Genomic DNA, 18,538 nt, shown 5'->3' with positions numbered 1-18,538 from the left:
CCCTATACTGTTAATATAAGCTGGACGTCTGAAGTTTAGACCACAGCACAAAACTTTTCTTTTGCGGGTAGATCAAATTTTCCAAATTAAAGAGATGCATGTAGAATTTTCTTTTAAAATATTATCATTGAGCTTCAGGTCGGAAACTTTCCACTCTGGAATTATTTTAACTGTGCCAACATTTGTGGTGGAGATAAAAATTGGAGGAGCCTCCTCGCCGTGCTCACCGCGGATGACAATTATCGTGCAGTGCTCTACTTTGCAATGAAAAAGAAGAAGTATGAGTAATTTTCTCGAAACGCGAAACGACATTTTTAGAAATCGTAGAAGCGTGCGGATATTTTTCTATTCTTTTTTCTTGAATTATATTTTTTCGTTTATAAGATTCATCTTTAATATTAGTATCAAATATTTGTGTTAATTAAAGTAAACCTTAAAGAGATTAATAAAAAAATAACAGATAAAATTAACGAAAACACACCTTTAAAAACATACTTAAAAACCGTTTTAAGTACTTTAAAATCGCCGTCTAAAACATCTGCGCTCTATATTTATATACGTCTAAAACTGCCGGATAGCACGAGAATGTTGGAAACGCGCGAATAATGCGAATCAGTTAGTTGTGAGTTTGACTAGGGAACCTTAAGAGATCCAATGAACATTTGAAATAACTTTAAGAAGTCATAAAGTTTGCATCGAATACAGAGATATATGATATAAAGTAGCCAGCGTGCGTCGACGTTGGACTGTTTCCAACACTCCGCATATCTACACGGCGAAAACAATTAACAAATTATCTATTGAACACAAATTCCATTAGTCTCATGAGAATAATTTTCATCATAAATTATGACGTAACAGTCAACGAGTTTTGAGCTTTGATTGTGAATACAATAAAGTTTTTGTTAGGTTGTGCATTGTGGTGAGTATAGAGCGGTCACGGTGAGAACGGGCGAGAATGAACGCATTGCGGTTTGGATGTTTTGTTCTGTTCATCGCTGGCTTTTAAAAATTCAGTTTGCATTCCACGTTCACTTTCTCATCAAATATGGAACTCACCACCTAATCTTGCTATTTGCGGTCAGATTATAACTACCTATTGCAACCTTTCTGTGTTCATGTTTAGGACTTAAAGGTATAGGTTGTATGTATTATGTATAGTACGAATACTTAGAAACTAGGCATACTTTTTTCCATTGATGCCAGTTGCGAATATAATACAGATGTAGCCTTATTTTCTTAAAAAAAATTACGGAGCTAACTTAATTTATCTATTAATATTGTGCATAATTTTATGATACACGGATTTAAAATTCAACAAGGATTAACAATCAACATAAAATATTTCTTAAAGAAAAATAAGTAAGTACTTTGAATATAGAAAGGCAGAGACACGCTGTAGACAGTATATTCGTATATAGCATGAATGGGCCAGCTCAATCGAGTTTACAAATATCACAGTCTCAAAGATAACCAACATTAAGTAACACTTTGCAGGTGGCATTTGTTTTGGTGGCCCAAACAACCCTTGTATGGTTTCATATTACCCTACATATTGTAATAATGAATGAATATTTCACAACTTTATAGAGTTTGTTTTTGTTGCCCAGTGATGGAGCGAAGCGTGCGCGTGAGGCGCCGGGCGTCAAAGTGCGCGGGCGCGTGGCGAGGCGCGAAGGCGAGCGCGGAGGCGTAGCGCGGCGCGGTGGCGGGTGCGCGCGCGGCGGCGACGGCGGCGGCGGCGCATGCACGCCACCGGCCACACGGACCGCTCGGGCGGCGGCGGCGGCGGCGGTTCCTGGCGCCTCCCGCCCGACGAGACACTGCAAGTTGCCGACCCCAAGTCCGCCAAGGAAGAGGTACAGAACGTTATTTAATAAGTATGTTGTGATAACATAGTATAAAGTACCACAAATAGAGAAACAAAGAGGATTAATCACATTATTAAAAATTACATTTCTCCTTAATTTTCCTCAAAAACTTTTTTGCCACCATTGACAGGAACATATTATGCTATTGTATATCTTATCTAAATCTCTTAAGTCTGAAATCAATATATAATATATTCCCCACTTTAGATGAACCTCTGAACTGCGACCGAAAATTTTTAGTTTTAGTCCGTAGTACTCTGAAAGAAAATTCCGTAACGAGCAGCACGTAGCATGAATTATGGGTAAAGTGCACGTTGGCTTTATTCAAGAATATATAGCATTTCCGGCGGGATTAAACACGCCACACCGGAGCACGAAATTGCTTACGCTAATGTCGCTAATTCAGAGCATCGAGTGTTACGAACGAGGCGAAGTTTAAAAATTTCAATAATATAACTTTTATGTTTCGGCTTCTAGGATATTAAATTTTATAGTTAGAAAATAAATAATCTACTGTGTCGTGGTCAGCTTATGTGTCGTTGGTGTATCTGCTGTGAAGCTTTAATAATTTTATTTCAAAGCTAAGTCGCAGAAAATTCAAAAAAATAACTGATTAATAAAAGCATAGTTAAAAAAATACATAACGATTGAACACACCTCGTTCAAGTCTTCATTACATACTAAAACAAACGTACTCAATCCTGTTTGATTGATTTTAACTCAAAATAAATATTAATAACATATTAAAAATATTCTTTAAAATAATGCATATTCCTATTCTATTATCGATAAACAAATTCCCAATAAAAAGTTACGGCCAGATTTATCGATACAAACAACGGATACTGTGGTTTTTGTTGAAATATTGCTTTCAGTTAATTAGATGTTCGCGGTAAACCATCTCGATAACTCTACCGCAACTCGTAAAAAGCATCATACGGCGCCTTATTTTGAACTCAACATTTATTTATAACTTTATAGCTCGTTTCTGTTTGTTTGCTAACTGGAGTATATACGAGTTTTATCGTTTTATACGCAACATGTAACAATAATGACGTTCAATCGAACCTATTACGCACTTCTGGTAATGTTATATTATATTTAGAACGGGTTGGTTACACTTGAAGGCTTATTTTATTGCCCACATCGATATTAAATGAAATCGTTATTTGTTTACAACTATATTCATTCATGTATAGGGACGCTTAAACATTCGTTTTTGCATTTCATTACGTTACAGGTAGCATAAATAATTTTGCTTTTTTTTAATTTAATATCATTAAATACACGCGGTGTGTTAATTATAAATACTAGGCCAAATCTATTTTCTGACTTCGTTATATAGAACGCATTGTTTTCGACTTCAGTACAACTGTTCTTAATTTACATTATCTGTGAAATCTGTTAGGATATTAAATTGCATACAATAATAGAAGTTGGCAGCGTAGTTTATTTTCTTGTACTCATTGTTTCGATACCCACATACTTTAAGTGACAATGACCTATGAATACTAAAGCTCTATACATCTCAAAGGACATAAGAAACTGAGGGTGTATGGAGCGTTCTCCTGAGCTTTATCTGTTATAGTACCTGCTCACACCCTCTATCAAATATCTATAATATACATTCGGTCCTAAAGATGATAAGTGATAATCCAGAAGAAATGTTATTGCGAATATTGAAATAGAATAGGAACTTGGCTCCTCTGAATCTCTGGAATTCTCCTTGGTACCAGTTCTCAAATTTAGGAGCGGAGCAATCCATTGGTTCTGTTAGTAAAATTGGCTACCCCGTGCTCTAATATATCTAAGATTCAATTGCAAAAACTCGTCGCAATTTTATTGCAACATATGAAAGCGATGCTTTTGCTGATTGCGGTAATCTTGAGTCTCACTAGAACTGTCCTACAGATTTAGTTATTTAGAATCGGAGTAAAACCAATCATGAATATCATTTATTATTGATTGTAAATTATTTGTTTACAGGATTTATATCAAGGGGATGGACACAACTGGAGGAGCATTATATTTTCTTTGATGGTCATCAGTTTTGTTATTGCAGGCATCGTCACAGCCATTTATTTATTAGGGTGAGTGCTAATGCATAGTTATTAACTAGCAATTGTCGTATTCTTAAGCCTTGGACAATGCGCGATGTGACAGCCTTTGTTCTCAAAAGGACAATTCTCGAGGCTTAACTTGGCTTTTATAGCGTCTCTAGAAAAACTATAAAGGCTTTCAGACATCTAATAGCTCGGAGGTAACGAGCGTAAAAGAGGTGTAAAGGCGGAGCAGGATGTTCAAGCGGACTGTTGCGTACCTATTTAGGTTTACAAGATGTGCTACTTCGAACCGTATTAGAAAGTAGATAAGCATAATAAAACAAATATTATGCTGAAATCAAAATAAAATTATACAATACATTTTATTTCTAAGACAGATTTTTTTATTGTTTGATGAAAGTTATCCATCAAATAAATTATGACCTGACTAAAAAAGAGAAGCCAAAAAATTCCTTATATTATCCAATACATTTAATGTATTCGTGATCATTTTTATGAAAGACTTTAACCAAATCTTATACAATATGGAATCTAAGAATAAATTTGCTATGCCAAATTCAACATTACAGATATGTGGACGAGTTGTTATACTGGTCGGGTCGTCGCATGCGGCTGGACGAGTTCCTACGCGGGGATCTGACTGGGGAGCGGCTGCCCACGACCTGGGTCAGCACGCACCAGCTGGTGTACCAGGCGGACGACGGGGGGCTACTCGCTCTAGACACGTTCAACAATACGCTCACTGTGCTCGTCACAAACCATACATTAGTGAGTATTTTGATAATCGTTGATTTGTGATTCGTAGTTTGAGGATATCAACTTAGATAATACTGTATTAACAGTATTAACATTGTGTTAGGAAAGATTTTGCCCAAAAAATCTTTTTGAAATCGTGATAAGAATATCACGATTAAAGTATAGAAATACGTTGACATTATACTGGGGATACGACCTTGATAATAAAATACGTTTCTAAACTATTGCGAATTCAATTTAACAATGAATTGGGATAATAAGTTAATATGTTAAACTTAATAACTTCTATAATCATATTATAAAGTATTGTACTTTAAATATAGGATTATGACAACAAAGTTCAATACGGAAAGTATACAGAAGTAAGTTTGTTTGCTTCTCCCTCCGTTTATTTTAAAGGACAACTGTTCCCAGTTAAACTACTTAAATTAGTTTGATTCGGCTTAACCCTATCAGCAAAAGATAAACTTAATGCCTAGAGAAGATCTTGGCGGAGTTCGACCTCAATGCCTGAAACCGAGCAAGTTAACAATCATAATAAATAAAATTCAGAAACCCCAGACAAATGATTGTGTATTAAAATAACGTAGAAACCAATTTTAAGCCGATGTTACCCTCCCAAATTTATTTTCCGATTATGTCTCAAGACATAACCACACACTAACGGCGGCTATCATACTATAAAATTTATGACGACATCCCCGATTTTCCATAATGGAGTTATTATGCGAAGCGGTGGCGTTATTCGAAAAATGAAAATTTGAATATACTTTTAAGCACAAACTGAATTGCGTCATGCGGAAATGGACCGTAGGATTTCCATCTGCGACTCACCAAAAGGATGCGTTCATGATTGTAATATTATTTCCATACGAATATCTCCTCCACACATCTCAATGTTACGCGAGTGCCATTTTATCTCGAATGGCCCTGTAGTCTATTTGAAGGGCATAACACATATCCAGTTAGGTTCTTTTAGTATTATCAACATTTCCTGAAAGCTTTCGCTTAAATCGCAATAAAACGGAGTGGTCACAATATGTCTCCGTAACCCATTTAGAACACTTTCCACCGATAGATTCTCTTTTAGGTCAAACGTAACGGTCATAAACGCGACAACGTAATAAACTTTGAAACACGAAGCGATATTATTTATTGTAATAACAAAAGACTTTTTCACAGAGGCAGCTGAATGTTCGCGGGTACCAGTGTTCGCCAAACTTGCGTTACGTGCTCTTCCAACACAATATCAAAGAGGTACGTATCCGACGCTATAAAACTTTTAATTGGTTTTTTCCAAAATAAACAAGGGCGGTCGTTAGAAACTTCGACGCCTCGGACTTTGTTATTTAAGTTTCATTATTTTGCAGGTCTACCGACGAACGTTTACGGCGCACTACACAGTTTATGACGTCACAAATGAGTGAGTCGTTTTGACATTTCAACGCTTTCAGAGATCACAAATAATGCCTCGCCGCGCCCGTAATTGCCCGCATTAATGTTTTCACAGTGCCGAACTATAAAAGTTCGCAGTCACGGTTCCTTCCAAAATATATGTTTTTACAATGTCAATATGTGAGTTTTTTAAATTCACATGAAAGTTATTCTTTAACGTTAAGCCGATGCTACGTTAGATACTCTGTTACTAGCTACATTGAAATTCGTCTCTCGAGTGTTGTAATGGATGGCTGAAACGCATCGGCGAGGCATCATTTCGTGTCTGTAGAAATATAAAATCTTTGCACGATCTTAATACATTTTACTTAGAATCATTTCGCTTTAAAAAATAACACATATAGTAAGCGATGGAACTCTATCTCATGTAGTCAGCTCTTCCGAGTTAATATTGCAGTGACAAATTAAACTTAGTATAGTATAGTTAATAGCATAGTATAGTAAAACATCTGATCGCAATCAATTATAGTATTTTAAAGACCTCAAATAAGTTGTTACCGTTGTTTGTTAAAAACGGTTAAAATTCAAATCATTTCTGCATGATAAATATTCCATACTAACAATATTCATAGTACTTAGTGGTATTACATACAAAGGCTATTGACATAAGCGTGAGCAAACAAAATGTGCATGTTAATAAAAAAATAATACAGAATAAAATAATTTCAATTAAGTATTATCCATTTCGCGACGCACAAAAATCGTTAAAAAAATGTACGGTACTTACACATTTACCTAAAGAGTTTCGAAAGCGTACAAGCAACGCTTTGAAAGACAATTTAAAGTAAGCCACTTTTCCTTCACTTTGTTTTCTCTTTTAAATCATATCTGAAAATTTTCGTTTCCTGGTCGTCTCGCGGGTAAAGAAATCGATTTGGCGGTAGGTAGGTACGTGAATACGATTTCCAATTTATTTCGAAATTTGCGAGTGGAATTTTAATGTGGTCGACGTCAGGCTCGACTATGGAAGGCAAATGGCACTATGTTGCGAATTTCAGTGGCCCATGTAAATTCAAACTAACTCGTACATGCGCCACACGTCGAACGACGCTTTGATAAACATTCACAATTTAACTGGGACGATCTAACTACAAACTGTTTTAAATTCTCATCTTGTTTAACAATGAAACTTCTATTTGTACAGTAGGATATTGCACTTCACATATTTCTACAGTCTGTGGTCTCTTGCATGTTTCATCCAACGGCTGTTTGAATAAAGGTTCATTTATCTATCTTTCTATTAATAGAGACAGTTTTTACAGCCACCACATACCACTGTTTGGCGAAGGCCAAGGCAGTTGGGAATGGCAACATGCGGCGTGGCTCGGAGGAGACGGGTCGTTGTTGCTTGCAGCAGACAACGAGGTTCTGGCGAGACCAGGACCTCCAGCTCGGAGAGCACCCCTACTCCGGCTCACCAACGACTCTAGCCCAGGCCGAGTGTACAATGGCGTTTCCGATTGGTTATATCAAGGTCAGTGAAATTCAAGAAGTTTAAGTGAAATATGTACAATACAATGTTCTCATTTATTTCAGTATCCATCATTAATCAATAATCAAAGATTGAAAACGAAATATTTTGAATTTATTATTACGTGCTTATCTGGAATCAATTTCTATTGCGAGAATCTAAATTATTTATTAACCCTAACGGCAGTATAATTTTAATTGATTTAATATTTTACAGAGGAGGTGACAAAGACAGCATCAGCGACATGGGGGTCTTTGGATGGCACGCTCGTCATGTACGTTCAATACGATGACACCAGTGTATCCGAGCTGAAATTCCCAAGAATCTCAGAGGGGATTGGAGGAGCCGGCGCGGCGAGGGCGGGCTTCCTTCTTCCTGCCATCAACAATACCTTACACACTGTCTTCCCTGACCATGTTACTGTTAGATATCCTACGGTAGGACCTAAGCTTCAGATTGCTTATTTCTTTCGTGGACTGGATACTATATACGGATTTATTTTTTAGCCTGGGAGTTCAATCCCGAAAGTTAAGTTATGGATAGTAGCTGTTCAAAATGTCACGTCACCTCCAAGATGGGAAGTGAAGCCGCCAAGTACGTTAGACGGAATGTACGTATGCTTAAAATGTGAATTGAACTAAATTTAATCTTGAAGATTCACATTGTCTTTTGTTTCCAGGGAATATTATCTCATATCAGCCCAATGGGTGGGCAAAGACAATTCTCATGTAGGTGTAGTGTGGATGAACCGTGCACAAAATCTAACCGTTTATAGTAGTTGCTACGCACCAAATTGGACATGCACTGAGGTCTGTATTAGCTAAAGATATATACTGTAAAGTAAAACATACGTTGTTTAATCATTATTTCGAATTTAGACGCATTCAGAAAAAGCAACCGATGAGCCTTGGCTTGAAGTCCATCAACAACCAGTTTATTCGGAAGACGGCAGCGCGTTTCTTCTATTAGCCGCTGTTCAAGAGGGTGGGGGGCAGTACTATACTCACATTAAACACGTAGACGTATTAAGACAACGTATAGCAGTTCTGTCACACGGTAAAGTAGAAGTGGCAGAAATCCTGGCGTGGGACCAGGAAAACAACTTAGTTTATTATTTAGGTAAGCAATATACAATTTAAATAACCTAGAAACTCGTATCTATGTCGAGCTTAAGTCTTGCTTTCTCATTAAAGGTTTAGACAAAGAAAGATCATACGTACCTAACCTGCACCCAGACATGGTGAAAGAAGCAAATCAAATTAAGTATTTTGATTTATTGCAGTTGAGTTTTTCATTTAGTTGTGTTTATTTCACTAACTCTTTTTTTGGACATCGTCACACTAAAATCCATTTTTCATCCATTCTCCTTCACAATCATCTCGATTCACGTTTTGTTTTGACAATGTGACGTCTGTACTGGAAATTGCCGCAATCAAGCTGCCTTATAGCCTGTTGAAATACTGTGTTTTGTTTTTGGACCCGAGGGTGTGTGGTACGTTACATATTTGTAATTACGATAGATACTAAGTGTAAATTTTTGTTTAAATAGGCAGTGCAGACAGACCTGGTCAAAGGCAGGTTTATGTGGTCCGAGACCCCAATTACAGTGGTGGTAGTAATTCAGTGAAAGCGCGCGCTGAAAGAGAAGAACCTCGTTGCCTTACATGCGAACTGGCAGTGTGGCCGGCTCGGTTGCATTATGCCAATTGCTCATTCTGGCGTGCCATGTTCTCGCCTGCCAAGCCCAAAGTGGGTATAACGCATTACGTCCTTGAATGTGGCGGGCCAGGACCACCGTTAGCCGGCCTTCATGATGCCAGAACGCATAAACTTGAGAGAATATTATATGATACGAGGCCTTATAGGTAAGACTCTTTATTACATTACCATTCGAATGATTTTTTCCTTTCAAAATTTCGGCCACAACGGCCAATCTGAACGGAGATCAGCCAAGTACTTATGAAATATTATATACACAAGTTTGAGAGCAATACACAGGTGCACTCGCTGTTTCTTTAGTCTATTAGTCCAGTGAGACGGCAATTTGACATAACCGGAGAGATAAGGCGCTGAACCAGTTTGTTCAGCGCCTGATACCCCCATGTCTGAAAAACTCATAAAATGGTTACTTTACGTACTTTTCGAGATATGGGGGTATCACCCCGCCAACTTTCTGGCTGCAACTAAGTAATTTTTAAGATGGAAAAACCCAGTCACAATTATTTTGGCCTGACCCGGGAATTGAACCTAGAACCTCAGCGCGGTAGTCGTATTCATACCGTGTACAATTACAACTACGCCACCGGGGCAGTCATTACCATTTATTACTAATTTAAATATCTGCAATTAGCGTGCGCTCAACTATTCAAATGAAGAGCTGGCAAACTTAGCCGTAATACTCTCAAAGTTTTATGCACACGTTAAGTTTAATAAGGATTTATTGCCGTGCAGATCAGTGCGACTACGCGAGTTGGCGCTGCCCACTCGGCGGTCGTTCGAAGTGCAATTAGGAAGTGGGTCGAAGGCCCGCGTCCAACTACTCCTGCCGCCGTCGTGGCGCGAGGAACTCAGGGATGCTGCCTTCCCGGTGCTTGTTCATGTGTAAGCTCAGGATATATTTTTTTTACTTTATAGTTACTCTATTTAGCTCTAATACCTCTACCTCTATACTCTACTCAGTACTGCCGAAACTCCAAATGCGTGAGAATTTCTGCAATGTTAACTATTGTTAATTTTTTTAACTGACTTTCTTTGATGACTATGGTATATTTGCCTTTAGATATGCTGTTCTACAATATCACAATTCCTTCAGATCACAATATAGTACAATGATCGTTACTAATTCATTGAAATTCGCACTGTTTCTTTCAAGGTAACATCAATTGATTATAATGATTAATGACAGTAACATAAATACTTTAAAAAGTATGAATAATAACTAGCTCATTATGTCAGTTTCGCTGCTACAAAATGTAATAATGTCATCTTAAAATAAAGACATTTAAATTCTGCACTATATAATATGTGACATTTAACTAAAATGTAAGTTTTAAATGGGCTTCTTATGAGCACATGAACTATAATCCGAATAGCCCAAGCGGCTGTCAGCCTATAATATTAACCCGTTTTTATCACCCGGAAGAAACACACAGCTCTGCCAGACATTACGTCACCAACGTGATCTTCCAAGTTTCAAGTTGCCAAATTTAAAATGTACCATTTGGCACGTCTTTGTCCCGTTATTGGGCTAAATGATTATTAGTTTTCCCATATGCCAAATGTCTAACAAAGAGACAGTCCATTTGGCTACCATATCAGTTGTCAAAGTTAATGTCAAGTTGTAGACAGATTTGCCAGTTGTTTTAAAGTAATTTGTGTAAGAATGGACAACGCATCATCAATTATTTTCGGCGACACATTGATAGTTATATTTTTGTTTATTTTCAATTTTTAACACTGGCACTTAAATTTTGTACATTTAACACTGAATTAGCTCTCGGCAACTTTGATTGTGGTAATCACTGAGAGTAATCAGACCTATTTCCAAACACTTGTGGTTAGCCGTTAGCGCGCAGTCGCTTGTCAACCGCCTAGTGAAGTAGTCATTGGTCAATAAACTTATTAAGCAATAAGCCGTGCTCCTCTTTTACTCTGCACTGAATGTGTGAATTTTATAATACTGTAGTAAAAAAAATAAATTCAAATGTACCTATTGTAAATTCTAGGGATATAAATATCTTTTTTTCACTTTTCAGAGACGGCAGGCCCGGGAGTCAGCAAGTGACGGAGGAGTTCCTGGTTGATTGGGGATCGTACATGTCCTCAAGAAATGATGTGGTTTACGTGAAGTTGGACGTGGCGGGCGCGAGGGGGCTGCCGCGAGCGTTGTTACGAGGTCGCCTTGGTGGCGTAGAAGTAGCCGACCAGTTAGCTGTTATTAGGTATCTTTTTAATTAAATAGATACATAGTACAAAATCTCGTGATTTGGTCAGTTTTTTAGCTAGATACGAAGGCCGCGTTCTCAGAATAGAAGACTCGGCAATAAAATGTACAATTAGTCTACTTATCATAATCTTTTAGTAGTAAACGCAGCATGTAAATCCTTACAAAATTAAAAATTTGATTTTAAACTGTAAAATTCACCGCTCTATTACATCAAGGGTCTTTTAAGCTACTTTGAATATTTTCATATAATTCTGTTCGCCTGTGAATAAACTCTAGGAGCGTGACCCAGTGTGAATTACATGATTAGTAATATTACATTATGGCACAGTATTTATGATCTTATCTAAAAGTAAGTAACCATGATTTTTGCAAATTTCAGATATTTATTAGAAACGTTCAAGTTTTTGGACGTGACGCGGGTAGCGGTGTGGGGGTGGGGCTACGGCGGATACGTGACCGCCATGTTGCTCGGCTCGCAGCAGTCCACGCTCAAGTGTGGTATAGCAGTATCACCTATCACCGACTGGCTTTATTATAGTGAGTTCATTTCGATTTAATTATAGCTCTACTTAAGCCTATGTGCAATTCTCGAATTCTAAAAAAGGAGATATTTTTTAATTGCAATACATAATCTGAGATTTCGGAGTGAACAAAAATTTATGACTACCCCGGTTTACATTATGATAATTTTATCTAACACTAATATATCAAATATTTTCAACAAATTTTACTTAAATCACTCTAAACAGAACTTATCAAATTATAGAACATGTACAATCACTTACAAAAGTAATTGAATAAATTCAAAACTTTCAAAACGCTTGTACACATTTTAGTTTTGACCATCCCTTTTTTTTCTGCACAAAAAAAGTAATTTACTTTATTACAAACAAACAAAACAAATATTTGAATCAAACTTAACGTGTATATTCGATTTAAAGTTTTGAAGTTTTTCCACTGCTTCTGTGATATTTACGTTTCATTTGTATTTATTCCAGATGCAGCCTTTACGGAACGCATACTAGGCCAGCCGTCAGTAAATTACAAGGGTTATGTAGAGGCAGACGCGTCGCAGCGAGCGCACCACGTGCCGCCACACGCCCTGTACCTGGTCCACGGCATGGCCGACATGAGTGCGCCCTACCCCCATACGTTGCAATTGGCGCGGGCATTGACAGACGCAGGAGTGTTGTTTAGGCATCAGGTATAACTACAAAATTAATATATATTGTCCCAGTGCTAAGTACCGGCTTCTCCTACTAATGCTGCAATGAAGGCCTTAGTCCACCACACTGATCTAGTGTCAGTTGCCAGACTTCACATACCTAAGAAATTCTTAAAATTCAAAGGATTGTACGTTTTCTTGCGATATATTCCTTCGACTGTATATTTATAATTAGACCCCCTATTTCTTAGCAGTTTTAATCTTGAGCCTTAACAAATCTTAATATAAAGCTTAATTTTACCAGTATTTATTAATATTTGTGTATTGCATTTTGTTTTTCAGGCGTACGCTGACGAAGGTCACGATTTAAAAGGCGTGATAGAGCACGTGTATAGATCCATGGAGGACTACCTTCGCGAGTGCCTCTCTCTCGATCCCGAGGACACCAAATTACCTCCTCCTGACAGATAAGATTGGTATTGCGCGCCACCCGACCAAGCAATAAACTGTACCCGATCAATTCCGAAATATTATATCCAATTGTTATCATTATTACTCTCTCTGTAAATATGTACATTTGAATAGTGCTTTAATAAAATGTGTTCCCCAAATTCGGTTCAGTGAAGCCTTTCCTTGGGTAGGCATAATGATCCGTAATGACACCATAGTCAATAGTGATGACGTACGAGAATTGCTTGTGATTAGGATAGTTAGATAATTATAATACTAACAGACCGGTGTTGCAATGAAGATATTCATGAATCTCGGATGTATTAAAATAAGTTGATTTCGTAATAGATACAAATTACAATGAACTACCAACGTTAAGAGAAAACTTTGATTCTACATTTACTCATCGAATTCATACGACTTTGCTTCAGCACCACCTAGCTAAACTATCTTACCTTCTACTAAGTCTTAACATAAGTAGGAACTACAGTAGACACGAGATCAGTGCTGACGGTGCATTCCTCGGTGTGAGCTAAGTCCCGCTAATGTGATCAAATAATTCTTATTCAAAATTTCGAGCTTTTTCACTTAAGCTTTTAGTACTATTTTCTACTGCCTCTTTAAGCGTTTAAGCGTTTTTACTCGAGTAGTCACTTACTATGCACAACGACTTGTCCTAACCTGAATCTACCCTCACAATCCAGCTACCCTTGGTTGTTTAAATGTAATTTATTACACCGACTATTGATTATCGTAAATTACAAGTGAAAGAACGAAACCACATATAAAAGAGCTTATCGTTTAGGGAAACTAGGCCTTTAAAAGTTAGTTTTTGTTACCGATGTTTGAGATGTTTTGTAAAATAATAGAGTTGTTAAATACCTCATTTGATAATGTAAATAAAAATACCCTAATCATTATGTATATTGAATAAATTAAGAAATGTTTTATAGTGACTTATAATGTTTAGAAATGAAGTGACCTTGATCATCCCCTAACCTTAGCTGCTTTGGCTCCATTACATTGTCATTTACTAATAAACTACTTAGGCGATAAGAATCTCATATCCTCCACCTCAGAATGACAAATAAATGAATTTGAAGGTAAACTTACCAAACCATCGATATTTATAAGAACAAAATCAAAATACTAAGTCGTATATTGCAAGTTTGACATCATGGCAAGTTCTTAAGTGAAAATGTGGTACGGGTTAATCAAAATGAGAAAGCGTTTAACAAATCCAATTAATATAAGTCATGGTCCTAAGAAACATAATGAATTATAATGTAAAATTCAAAATATATCAATAGTTACAAACAATTTTAACAATTTAGGGTCGTTGAATCTCGCCGTAGAATCGAAAATGGTACTTATAGTGAAAAGCTTGTACAAAATAGACAATGAACTGAGCTAGAAAATTTGCCTTTAATAGTTCTTCAATAGAAGAAGCAGTCATTACGTTGGTATATAAAACAAAAATAAATAATATTGTGTATTTGTATCTCAGTAAAATAAGGGAAAAATAAATAAGTATGATACTAACGATGAATAACGATGGAGCTCGTAATTCACATTCAGAAATAAAGGAGAATGTGGCGGCGCAGGGATCGCCCCGGCTGCCGCGAGACGTCGTATGAGTTGTGACGCGTGCCGAAGCCAGAGAATTTGTACGATGTTGTTGATTTCACCGTAACTGTGACGTAACTAGGTAATTCATTGTTGTTGTATAGGAATAAAAGTTTGCCGATATTTGTTAAGTGTTATCGGATACCTGCATAGACGCATATCGTACATTCCATGTTTGTGAAGACTGCCAATTTGGTCTAAATTTTACAATCATTGTACTAATTAAACCTACGATACGTCGATGAGATTAATTTCAATTGCCGTTATGGTCTTAAGGATGCTGTGATTCTTCTATTGCATAATTTTAATGATATGAATTAAATTATATTGAATAATTATAATGTCTGCATCTGATGTTACGTAGGGCCTAGTGAAATCGAATACGTTGTAATTATTAACATTAATTATATTACCATAAGGTTGATATTAATTTAAAAGTTTTAAGATTCTTCCATAAAAGTAACATTGCTTTGTTCCCCAGATATTATATTATAACAAATTATAGACAATATAATACGGGCTATGTGTACATCACACAACATATGAAATTTTATAGTTAGATAAAATACGAGAGAGTTCGGAAACCGGGTGCTTTAAATTTTACATCATGTTGTATGTATTGATTTCATTAGCGAATGTTCTCTAGTTATACAATAAGATATAGTGTGACTCGCCAGTGGCGATGCTCGGTGGTTACACTCGCGGCCGTAATGTCGCGGTCGTGTGCGCATGCGCATTGCCTCGAGCGGCGTGTAACGCGCGCACCGACACAGGCTCAAATAATAAAGGTAAGAAATCTTTCAGTCTTGTGTGAGATTTCGTGTAATTAGTTGATACGAAAATTTCTGCGGATAACACCAATTAAATTCATATTATAGTATTTGTAATGAGACAAAATTAAATGTATGATATATCACTTGTTGATAATTTTGGCACGACGACGAATCTTGTTTGCACAAGCTTCCCCGCTTTCCTCTTTTCGAAATTCTAGACCTTTAGTCTTCCAATAAAAGCTTCCCTATCATGTCTTACTCTTGAAGCAGGAAAGTAGGAACTATGTGATGACTATGTCAATTATTTCATAATTCCAACCTGATCAGCTACCTTGTCGTTTTTCTTTCAAATTATCCTTTTAAGAGATCCTAATTAAATATGTTTAGATTTTCGTCCTAGTTTGTCCAAATATAATGGATGTGGTCTAAATGTAAATCAGTATTGCTATGTTCTTAGGATCCCTGCGTTATTCTATATTGTACTCGGCTTATAAAATTACAAACAGAAATTAACAAAAGGAAAACTCTAAACTAAATAGAATACATATAAAAGTCATGGTGATTGTGCAAAACGTATTGAATTATTATATTTCAATTTTATCACTCTTTTACTCATATTACAATAAACAAAGCTGAGAATAAAATACGCCGAGTACATAAAGAAAGCAGTATAGTATCCGCCTTCGTAACTTTAGAGTGTCGCGGATTGCTCCCTTAGCGGTTAGATATGATAACGAGCGGACTGAATACAACAATCATTACAACAATGGCCTTAATCAACTACAAATTTTGATCACCAAAGATATAATAAGGGGCAGATTTATGAGCAGTGTCAGTAATAAACATAGTAACACAGAACTTAATTGCATCAATTTTGTTGTATTCAGTATCGCACAATTGGTGGCCCTAGAAGAAAATCATCTAAAAATCTACGTTGTTGTTAATCAGTGTTATAAATCTTATCGTCTCGTTTAAGAGTTACAGTGTTGTATAGATCGGTACGTTTCATTTGTAAACCCTTATATTATTCTGTTATTATTGTAAAGTTTCTTTGAATAAATAAAATTTTGAAATTTACATAATCGTTCATCGGGCAGTTTTATTTGGTGTACACTATTTTTCTGGTATCTCATATTGGACGCTACTCGGACCACTGTTCCTGTAGTTGCTACGCGTCCACATCTCGGCACTGCGAAAGTATCTCTCCAAGTGTTCGTCCTTGACGATGGAGTCAGCTGGATTTAACCCAGTGTTGCAAGTGCTTCCACTGAAGGCGCCATCGGAGTGGTTCGAACAAGAAAGATTACGGATGAGTTCGTAGTGGGAGAAATTCATTGACATCAATGAAGTGTTGTCTAACCCTGGACTCATGTTGGAAGTTCGATCAATGTCCATATATATTCCTGTGCCTTCGAGTCTTGCCGGGCTCATAGCCACGCTTGTACAACATTCACCGCTCACCAATTTACTTTTTTTTAATCTCCCCAGAGCTAAATCTAAAGAGCGCACCGCCTCGTTAACGCTGAAAGACTTTCGCTTCACCGATTCATTTCTTACCGCTTTTGGTGAACCACTACTATAAGACTTTGCTTTATTCATAGATTTCTTATCACTGTTAGTTTCGACATGATTTTCCATGTCTTACTTTCTAATTTAGTCATTGATGTGAGGTAAATTAAGTGGGCACACCACACCCTGCAGTATTTACTATTATGGCATTTTCGATAAATTATCATATTTGACAGTGACATAAAGTCTGAAAAAGGATTTTACTGGAATGTTTTTAATAAGAATTTCATATAAGCGCAATCTAGTACAAATTTTGCCTACTTGAAAGTAGCATACTTAACAGTTTTAAACTATCGGGCTTACGCAAAAAAGGACTGTTTTATTTCTACAATTGTCCTTGTACTAGAGTCAAAAAAAATATCAGGCTACTTAAATCATTCTGTGCTTCAACATTCTCCATGGTGCAGAGGGTAAAAACAGCTGTTCAAACGAGAAGCCACGGGTTCGATTCCCGGGCATAAATAATTATTTGAGATCTGAGGTGCTTTTAGACCAAAAGTTTTTAGTAGCTACTGTGACACCGAGCCATGATATAAGATTATATCATAGTGTACTTAAGTTATATTTACGGTACCGTTAATTTGGGTGTATATAAAATAACAATATACTAATATTATAATTATATAATAAATCCAATATTAATAATATAATAAAATAAAAGTCACAACGTTAACCAATATTCTGTGAACAATGCCATCTAGTTCATGAATAGCAAACCCAAAGGGACGCCACCCTACCAATTTAAAAGGGTGCTGTAGTGTCGAACTACCAACATTTTTGTTAACAATCAATAACTAGATGACTCTGCTGGTGCTCTCTCCCTTCCTCGTCTCACATATTGACCGCGACGTCTTTGGTCTTTACCCTCCTTTTATTATACAAATACTTTTTTATTGTCACTATTTTAATCATAAAATCAAATAAAATTAAAATAATTTCCCTAAATCTATGGTGTACTATGCGTGGCAAACTCTTTAGGTAATGTTTGTATGGAACGAAACTAAAACACACATTAGACAGCGTTTTACAACAACCAAAAAATATCTTTTAGTAATAGAGCAGTCAAATATTTCTGAAGATTAACTGGACACCTCATAACAAAAGTAAACAAGAAAGAACAAATAAAGGACTTTTCTTACTCGTATCTTTAAATCACATGTACTACAGTTGTACAAACACATTTCTCTCTTTCGACCATTTAAAATTAAACGAAGTAAACTGTACTATGGATAAAAAACATTTCAGCGTCGTAGCTAAAAAGAGGTATTTACGACAAAAACTCAAGTGTTTGTTAACTGTTCAACCTTTGTTAATCTATATCTATACTTCTATACTTACTATTATATAAAGCTGAAGAGTTTGTTTGTTTGTTTGTTTGTTTGAACGCGCTAAT

At 36.5% G+C, this 18,538-nt stretch overlaps 1 protein-coding gene across 3 annotated transcripts in view; it reads left to right on the top strand.

Moving 5' to 3' along the window:
• LOC115451630 (inactive dipeptidyl peptidase 10) overlaps positions 1-16,377 on the top strand; it is a 110,375-nt gene extending 93,998 nt beyond the window's left edge. For 2 of the 3 annotated variants that reach the window (XM_037441959.1, XM_037441960.1), the window contains exons 3-18: positions 1,611-1,859; positions 3,858-3,961; positions 4,504-4,702; positions 5,873-5,947; positions 6,061-6,113; positions 7,399-7,619; positions 7,833-8,053; positions 8,123-8,226; positions 8,296-8,425; positions 8,495-8,735; positions 9,166-9,481; positions 10,068-10,217; positions 11,372-11,557; positions 11,942-12,099; positions 12,561-12,766; positions 13,070-16,377. In XM_037441959.1, coding sequence (XP_037297856.1) covers positions 1,746-1,859; positions 3,858-3,961; positions 4,504-4,702; positions 5,873-5,947; positions 6,061-6,113; positions 7,399-7,619; positions 7,833-8,053; positions 8,123-8,226; positions 8,296-8,425; positions 8,495-8,735; positions 9,166-9,481; positions 10,068-10,217; positions 11,372-11,557; positions 11,942-12,099; positions 12,561-12,766; positions 13,070-13,198 — 2,607 coding nt within the window. In that variant the 5' untranslated portion in view covers positions 1,611-1,745 and the 3' untranslated portion in view covers positions 13,199-16,377. The remainder of the gene's footprint in view (positions 1-1,610; positions 1,860-3,857; positions 3,962-4,503; positions 4,703-5,872; positions 5,948-6,060; positions 6,114-7,398; positions 7,620-7,832; positions 8,054-8,122; positions 8,227-8,295; positions 8,426-8,494; positions 8,736-9,165; positions 9,482-10,067; positions 10,218-11,371; positions 11,558-11,941; positions 12,100-12,560; positions 12,767-13,069) is intronic. The other variant, XM_037441961.1, reaches the window with a different exon arrangement.
• The last annotated feature ends 2,161 nt before the right edge of the window (positions 16,378-18,538 follow it).

The sequence above is a fragment of the Manduca sexta genome, chromosome 23 (genome assembly GCF_014839805.1).
Source record: "Manduca sexta isolate Smith_Timp_Sample1 chromosome 23, JHU_Msex_v1.0, whole genome shotgun sequence".
Classification (NCBI taxonomy): domain Eukaryota; kingdom Metazoa; phylum Arthropoda; class Insecta; order Lepidoptera; family Sphingidae; genus Manduca; species Manduca sexta.
Note: the sequence above shows the minus strand (reverse complement) of the source record. Positions and strands in the feature narration are given on the sequence as shown.